This window comes from Ascaphus truei, unplaced genomic scaffold (genome assembly GCF_040206685.1).
Source record: "Ascaphus truei isolate aAscTru1 unplaced genomic scaffold, aAscTru1.hap1 HAP1_SCAFFOLD_2568, whole genome shotgun sequence".
Classification (NCBI taxonomy): domain Eukaryota; kingdom Metazoa; phylum Chordata; class Amphibia; order Anura; family Ascaphidae; genus Ascaphus; species Ascaphus truei.
This window is the reverse complement of record NW_027455501.1, coordinates 16,939-25,000: the sequence shown is the minus strand read 5'-3', so window position 1 is coordinate 25,000 and position 8,062 is coordinate 16,939. Positions and strand designations below refer to the sequence as shown.

Below are 8,062 nucleotides of genomic sequence, written 5' to 3'. Positions count from 1 at the left end.
GAGACACACCCACCGATACACACACACACACACACACACACACCCACCGATACACTCACACACACACCGATACACACACACACCCACCGATACACCCACACCCACACCCACCGATACACACACACCCACCGATACACACACACCCACCGATACACACACACCCACACCCACCGTATACACACACACCCACACCCACTGGATACACACACACCCCCACACACTGATACACCCACACATCCACTGATGCACACACACACACCTACTGATACACACACACTGATACACACACACCTACTGATACACACACACCTACTGATACACACGCACACACTGATACACACACCGACACACACACTGACACACACACACACACACACAGATACACACCGCCTCCCCCTGCACCGCCCGCCAGCCCCTGCATCGCCCACCAGCGACGGAAGTCACTGCTCGCCGAGCCCGTGGACCGGACGGGGGAAGAACCCGCCCGCCAGACCTGGCTCCGCTCTCTCCCACCTATCGGGGATAAGGCTGTGCGCCTGGGCAGAAATAGGGAGTTCCCCAACAGCAACCCCGCACTGTCCCCTCCAGCCATCCGCGCTCCCGCCAACCCTGCTCCCCCTCTCGCCCGGGCATCAGCAGCATCCACAGGGAACGGAGGCAGAGGGGGGGAAAGCACCAAACAGCCAACGGCTGTCCCCGCGCGGGCCGCGAGGATCGGGGGAGGAAGCGGAGAAAGCCCCGCCCCAGGCATCCTCCAGCCAATCACCTGCAGCCCGGCATATTAGAAGCCCAACCCCCTGAAATTCAAAAAAATACTCACCGGCCGGGCTGCCGCATCCTCACCGCCACCACAGTACAAAACAAACGGAACCAGGGAGAAAAAACGGGACATTGCCGGGACGGACTGACAGCCGGGACAGCACAGAAAAAAACGGTACTGTCTCGGCAAAACCGGGACGCCTGGTCACCCTGTAGATCTGTATACACCATTACGGGTCAACTAGAACTTAATATCACTAAACCTGACTTGAGTTAAAGGGCCAGATACATCAAGCTGCTGTAACCAAAAAATGCTGTATTATTGCCCATAAAAAAATGCCTTATTATCGTGCAATGAATCAGCGTTGCAAGGCCAAAAATAAAGCACTTTTTATCGGACCCTGTTGCAGGGTACATGCAACTACACACGCGGGTTTCTTGACAAGGCTTATTTATTTAGCCTTGCAAAATATACAGCACACAAAACAAAAATAGTTTTTCATCAGCAACAAAAGGAAAATGGCTTTTCTTCAGCAGACAGACAAAAACAGTTTCTCTTTAGCAGACAGTGTATATGGCAGTTGCCCTTTTCTATGCAGGGGACAGTCAGTTCACAATTCATCTACTTTTCTAATCAGACCTTGTATCAGGAAATCTCTCAGCAGCTTACTCCTCTCTCCTCAACCGACAGCCTCCATGAGTCTACAGCCTGTGTTTTAACACACCTTGATTAGGCAGCTGGGATCCAACTAATTGTCCTGAGGTTCCCAGATGAAGTTAACCTAGTCAGTGCTGCACTGCAGACTAGACATAGGTTTTCCAGGCATATAACTGGTGGCTTTTGTTTACCCTGTCACAGACCCGTTAAAAGAATCAGATCCGATACAAAACAGGCATATTATATATTTATCGGAACGGGATGAACGGCAGAAATACCGCAAATATAACCTATGATCAAAATAACATTAACCTGTTTCATGCCCGTGGTTACCAAGGTGTACCACAGGCACCAAAGGGTTAATACTTAATTTAAAAAAAACATTACCTAACCCTGTTGACCCTCTTAGTGGCCAGTAAAGCATTGCCATTCTAGTCGCTAAGGTAATTAAGGGGTTAACCCCTCTCACCACCTACTCCAGGCTGGCGTTAGCCCTGTCTTTCCTATGTATATAATGGCCAAATTACTGCCCATTATATACATAGGCAAGATGAGCTAAACCAACATGTAATAGATGATAAAATGGTTGTTAAAATACATTACAGTACATATTAACCCCTCAGTAGTCCACGGGTCAACTAGTCATCGGTTTCCATGACTAGCTGACCACAGGGGAGAATATGATCAGGACTTTACACTACCTACCCCCTTTTGCCACCTTTGTGGCTAGTAAAGCATGGTTAGTTCTTGGTTTGTCCCGCAGGCATAAACAAAATACTACAGCTCAGATACATCAAATTCTGTTAAAGTGGAGTTAATATCGCACCCTGGGAAATAATAAACTAACAGGTGTTATTACCGCAATTTTAAGGTGATATAGATCACGATTGTGGTAATTATTTACTGGGTGCGATATTTGGGCCAATCTCGTGATATGGGAATTAACGCGACCGTTAATAATGTGTTACATCCCACATTGGGTTAATATTTCTATCATAGGCTTCTGTAATGTCTATTATTACAGAAACCTACTGTACCTGTATGATCAAAATAACATTAACCCGTTTCATGCCCGTGGTTACCAAGGTATACCACAGGCACCAAAGGGTTAATACTTTATTTTAAAAAACATTACCTATCCCTGTTGACCCCGTTAGTGGCCAGTAATGCATTGCCATTCTAGTCGCTAAGGTAATTAAGGGGTTAACCCCTCTCACCACCACTTCTCCACACCTGCCCCCCACGAGAAGCCTAAACACCCTCCCCAGGGCAACTACCGTCAACACCCACACCCCCTACCTTCCCCTCTCTTCTAGACTAAAGCCCAATATCCCTATCAGACAAATGTGGTTTTAAATATTAGCCAAAAATATATACACGTTAAAACAAAACAAAAAGAACATTCAAGATACATTTTACACATAAAACCATTGACTATCACTGTGGTTAACTAGGCCCTCTCAATGAGGGGCCCAGATATCCACATTGATGATTAAATGGTAACCCAGTAATAAACAAATACATCAACTATATTAAAATACATTAATAACCCCCCTCAGTGGCTAACCACTAAGGTAATGAAGGGAGTTGGTAGATGTACCATGTGATGAATGCCCATTTTTGGGTTCTGCGATGTCACCTTAAAGCAGGGGTGGGGAACGTCAGGCCGGAGGGCCGTATAAGGCCCCCGAAATCATTTGGTCTGGCCCTGCTAAGGCAACTGCTATAACCGGGGTCACGCTAATTTTTTTTAAAAATGGCCGCCGCACGCCCGATTGGGAGGAGGTAGTGTGAGGCGCCAGCAGCCACTGTACTAGCCCCAGCAGCCACTGTACTTCCCCCCGCAGCAGTCCCCGCACATCCCCAGCAGTTCCCCCCCGCACTTACCCCAGCAGCAGCAGCAACTACCAGAGGTAGGGGGGGGGGGGCCTGTGTGCCTGCCTGTGTGCCTGCCTATGTCTGTATGGCCCGCGAACGATGTTATAAATATCCAAATGGCCCTTGGCAGAAAAAAGGTTCCCCACCCCTGCTTTAAAGGGAGGGAATCACATTGCTTTTTTTGGAATCACATTCCATGATTTTGCATCGTTTTTGTGTTTGCATTCTCCCCACCACCATTGTATATGTGTATATGTTAAAATACAATAAATGTGCATTTGGTTCCTGATTTAACAATGGAGATTTAGCAGAAAGTTGGGTCATCCTGTAACTATTACAGACCTGGTACATGGTGCGGTAACGGGAACACCCGGTGACTGATATGTGAGCTTCTAATGAGACACGTATTCTATTCATTGTACTAACATTTTGTAATTATACCTTCACAACTGAAACTATCGATTTACTATCTATCAAAGGATTTGAAAAGATTTCTGCCACTTTAATTGGTGGTTTTGCAGCTAGTGAGATTTTCTTTTAAATCGTTAAATATTATGATCCACTTTAAATGTATGATCCACTACATCTACTGCTGCACATGTTGTGCTAAACCCCCCATCTTTACAATGTACATCTACAGTTTGCTTTCATCCTGAACTTTTTGTGATATGCCAACTTACCTCTCCTGCATGACCTTTTGTAAGACAGTTTGTGTAATAGTGACTTTTTTGTCTCGTTTAGTACAAAGACAAGCACCAATAATCCACCAATGCCAGCACTGCAAGGCTGCTTTTAGCAAACATCTGAAGTTCAAACATCAAAACCTCAAACATCTGAAGTTCAAACACCCAAATTAGAATATGGAAAAGATGAGGACAGAACAATCTTGCAACATTCCAACAAATATGACAGAAAGTGCATCTTTCAACCAGTCAAGGCAATTAATAAACAATGTAACTGCTTCTCATTCCAAAAGATATATATTAGCTGCTGCCACAAGAAAAGATCTTGGAGAACGTGGGAAGAGTCTGACTTGGTTATCAGACCAAAATGCACAGAAGACAACACAGACCGGGGAGAGACCGCATGTATGTGGGGAATGTGGGAAGGGATTTAGGGACTCATTCAGTCTGATGAGACACAAGAGGACACACACAGGGGAGAGACCGCATGTATGTGGGGAATGTGGGAAGGGATTTAGTGACTCATCCAGCCTGATCAGACACAAGAGGACACACACAGGGGAGAGACCGCATGTATGTGGGGAATGTGGGAAGGGATTTAGTGACTTATCCAAACTGATGAGACACAAGAGGAAACACACAGGGGAGAGACCGCATGTATGTGGGGAATGTGGGAAGGGATTTAGTCAGTTATCCCACCTGAACACACACAAGAGGATACACACAGGGGAGAGACCGCATGTATGTGGGGAATGTGGGAAGGGATTTAGTGACTTATCCCAACTGATGAGACACAAGAGGACACACACAGGGGAGAGACCGCATGTATGTGGGGAATGTGGGAAGGGATTTAGTGTGTCATCCAGCCTGAACACACACAAGAGGACACACACAGGGGAGAAACCGCATGTATGTGGGGAATGTGGGAAGGGATTTAGTCAGTCATCCCACCTGAACACACACAAGAGGACACACACAGGGGAGAGACCGCATGTATGTGGGGAATGTGGGAAGGGATTTAGTGACATATCCAGCCTGATCAAACACAAGAGGACACACACAGGGGAGAGACCACATGCATGTGGGGAATGTGGGAAGGGATTTAGTCATTTATTCCAACTGAACATACACAAGAGGACACACACAGGGGAGAGACCACATGTATGTGGGGAATGTGGGAAGGGATTTAGTGACTTTTCCCAACTGATGAGACATAAGAGGACACACACAGGGGAGAGACCACATGCATGTGGGGAATGTGGGAAGGGATTTAGTGTGTCATCCAGCCTGAACACACACAAGAGGACACACACAGGGGAGAGACCGCATGTATGTGGGGAATGTGGGAAGGGATTTAGTCGGTCATCCAGCCTGAACACACACCAGAGGACACACACAGGGGAGAGACCGCATGTATGTGGGGAATGTGGGAAGGGATTTAGTGTGTCATCCAGCCTGAACACACACAAGAGGACACACACAGGGGAGAGACCGCATGTATGTGGGGAATGTGGGAAGGGATTTAGTCAGTTATCCCACCTGAACATACACAAGAGGACACACACAGGGGAGAGACCACATGTATGTGGGGAATGTGGGAAGGGATTTAGTCAGTTATCCCACCTGAACATACACAAGAGTACACACACAGGGGAGAGACAGTATGTATGTGGGGAATGTGGGAAGGGATTTATTGCCTTTTCGCACCTGAACACACACAAGAGGACACATACAGGGGAGAGACCGCATGTATGTGGGGAATGTGGGAAGGGATTTAGTGACTTATCCCAACTGATGAGACACAAGAGGAAACACACAGGGGAGAGACCGCATGTATGTGGGGAATGTGGGAAGGGATTTAGTGTGTTATCCAACCTGAACACACACAAGAGGACACACACAGGGGAGAAACCGCATGTATGTGGGGAATGTGGGAAGGGATTTAGTCAGTCATCCCACCTGAACACACACAAGAGGACACACACAGGGGAGAGACCGCATGTATGTGGGGAATGTGGGAAGGGATTTAGTGACATATCCAGCCTGATCAAACACAAGAGGACACACACAGGGGAGAGACCACATGCATGTGGGGAATGTGGGAAGGGATTTAGTCATTTATTCCAACTGAACATACACAAGAGGACACACACAGGGGAGAGACCACATGTATGTGGGGAATGTGGGAAGGGATTTAGTGACTTTTCCCAACTGATGAGACATAAGAGGACACACACAGGGGAGAGACCACATGCATGTGGGGAATGTGGGAAGGGATTTAGTGTGTCATCCAACCTGAACACACACAAGAGGACACACACAGGGGAGAGACCGCATGTATGTGGGGAATGTGGGAAGGGATTTAGTCGGTCATCCAGCCTGAACACACACCAGAGGACACACACAGGGGAGAGACCGCATGTATGTGGGGAATGTGGGAAGGGATTTAGTGTGTCATCCAGCCTGAACACACACAAGAGGACACACACAGGGGAGAGACCGCATGTATGTGGGGAATGTGGGAAGGGATTTAGTCAGTTATCCCACCTGAACATACACAAGAGGACACACACAGGGGAGAGACCACATGTATGTGGGGAATGTGGGAAGGGATTTAGTCAGTTATCCCACCTGAACATACACAAGAGGACACACACAGGGGAGAGACCGCATGTATGTGGGGAATGTAGAAAGGGATTTAGTCAGTCATGCAGCCTGAGGAAACATAAGAGGACACACAGGGAAGAGACCACATGTATGGAATGTGGGAAGAGATTTAGTGATTTATCCAGCCTGAGGAAACATAAGAGGACACACAGGGGAGATACCTATCTCTAAAGCCAGGCATGTTTAGGGATAACCAGTAACTAAGACGCTCATATACAGAGGCTGCGGCCGTTATTCGAACATTTCACGGGGTGTATTCCTGGGCTTACCCAGGTCATGTTGCATGATTACAGATAACAATAAAGCTCACCGCTCAACCCTAATATTCTTGTAAGCGTAATTTACAAGTTGTGCATAGGGATTATACGAGTGGTTCCCAAACTTTTTCGGTTCAAGGCTCCCCAAGGCAATCAGAATTTTTTCAAGGCTCCCCAAGGCGATCAGGATTTTTACGCGGCGCCCAAAGTAAAAACAAAGGTGTATATACATACCTAACAGTTGCAGTGCGCAGTTGGTGTCTCTCTCAGACACTCACACACACTCTCACTCTCTGACCTCACTCTCTCTCTGACCTCACTCTCTGACCTCACTCTCTCTCTCTGACCTCTCTCTCTGACCTCACTCTCTCTCTCTGACCTCACTCTCTCAGACCTCACTCTCTCTGACCTCACTCTCTCTGACCTCACTCTCTCTCTGACCTCACTCTCTCTCTGACCTCACTCTCTCTTTCTCTCTGACCTCACTCTCTCTGACCTCACTCTCTCTCTGACCTCACTCTCTCTCTCTGACCTCCCTCTCTCTCTGACCTCACTGTCTCTCTCTCACCTCACTCTCTCTCTCTGACCTCACTCTCTCTCTCTGACCTCACTGTCTCTCTCTCTGACCTCACTCTCTCTCTCTGACCTCACTCTCTCTGATCTCACTCTCTCTCTCTCTCTGACCTCACTCTCTCTCTCTCTCTCTCTCTCTGACCTCACTCTCTCTCTCTCTGACCTCATTCTCTCTCTCTGACCTCACTCTCTCTCTCTCTGACCTCTCTCTCTCTGACCTCTCTCTCTCTGACCTCACTCTCTCTGACCTCACTGTCTCTCTCTCTCTCTGACCTCACTGTCTCTCTCTCTCTGACCTCACTGTCTCTCTCTGACCCCTCTCTCTCTGACCTCACTCTCTCTCTCTCTCTCTCTCTGACCTCTCTCTCTCTCTCAGACACTCTCACAGACAGACACTCTCCCAGACAGACACTCTCACTCTCAGACAGACACTCACTCTCAGACAGACACTCTCACTCTCTCAGACAGACACTCACTCTCTCAGACAGACACTCTACCGCTCTCAGACAGACACTCTACCTCTCTCAGACAGACACTCTACCTCTATCAGACAGACACTCTACCTCTCTCAGACAGACACTCTACCT

The 8,062-nt window shown here is 47.7% G+C and overlaps 1 protein-coding gene across 2 annotated transcripts in view; it reads left to right on the top strand.

The window, feature by feature from the left end:
• The window catches only part of LOC142481355 (uncharacterized), an 18,233-nt gene extending 10,836 nt beyond the window's left edge, over nt 1-7,397 (top strand). For both annotated transcript variants that reach the window (XM_075582823.1, XM_075582824.1), the window contains one exon: nt 4,037-7,397. In XM_075582823.1, the coding sequence (XP_075438938.1) occupies nt 4,156-6,816 (2,661 nt within the window). In that variant the 5' untranslated portion in view covers nt 4,037-4,155 and the 3' untranslated portion in view covers nt 6,817-7,397. The remainder of the gene's footprint in view (nt 1-4,036) is intronic.
• The last annotated feature ends 665 nt before the right edge of the window (nt 7,398-8,062 follow it).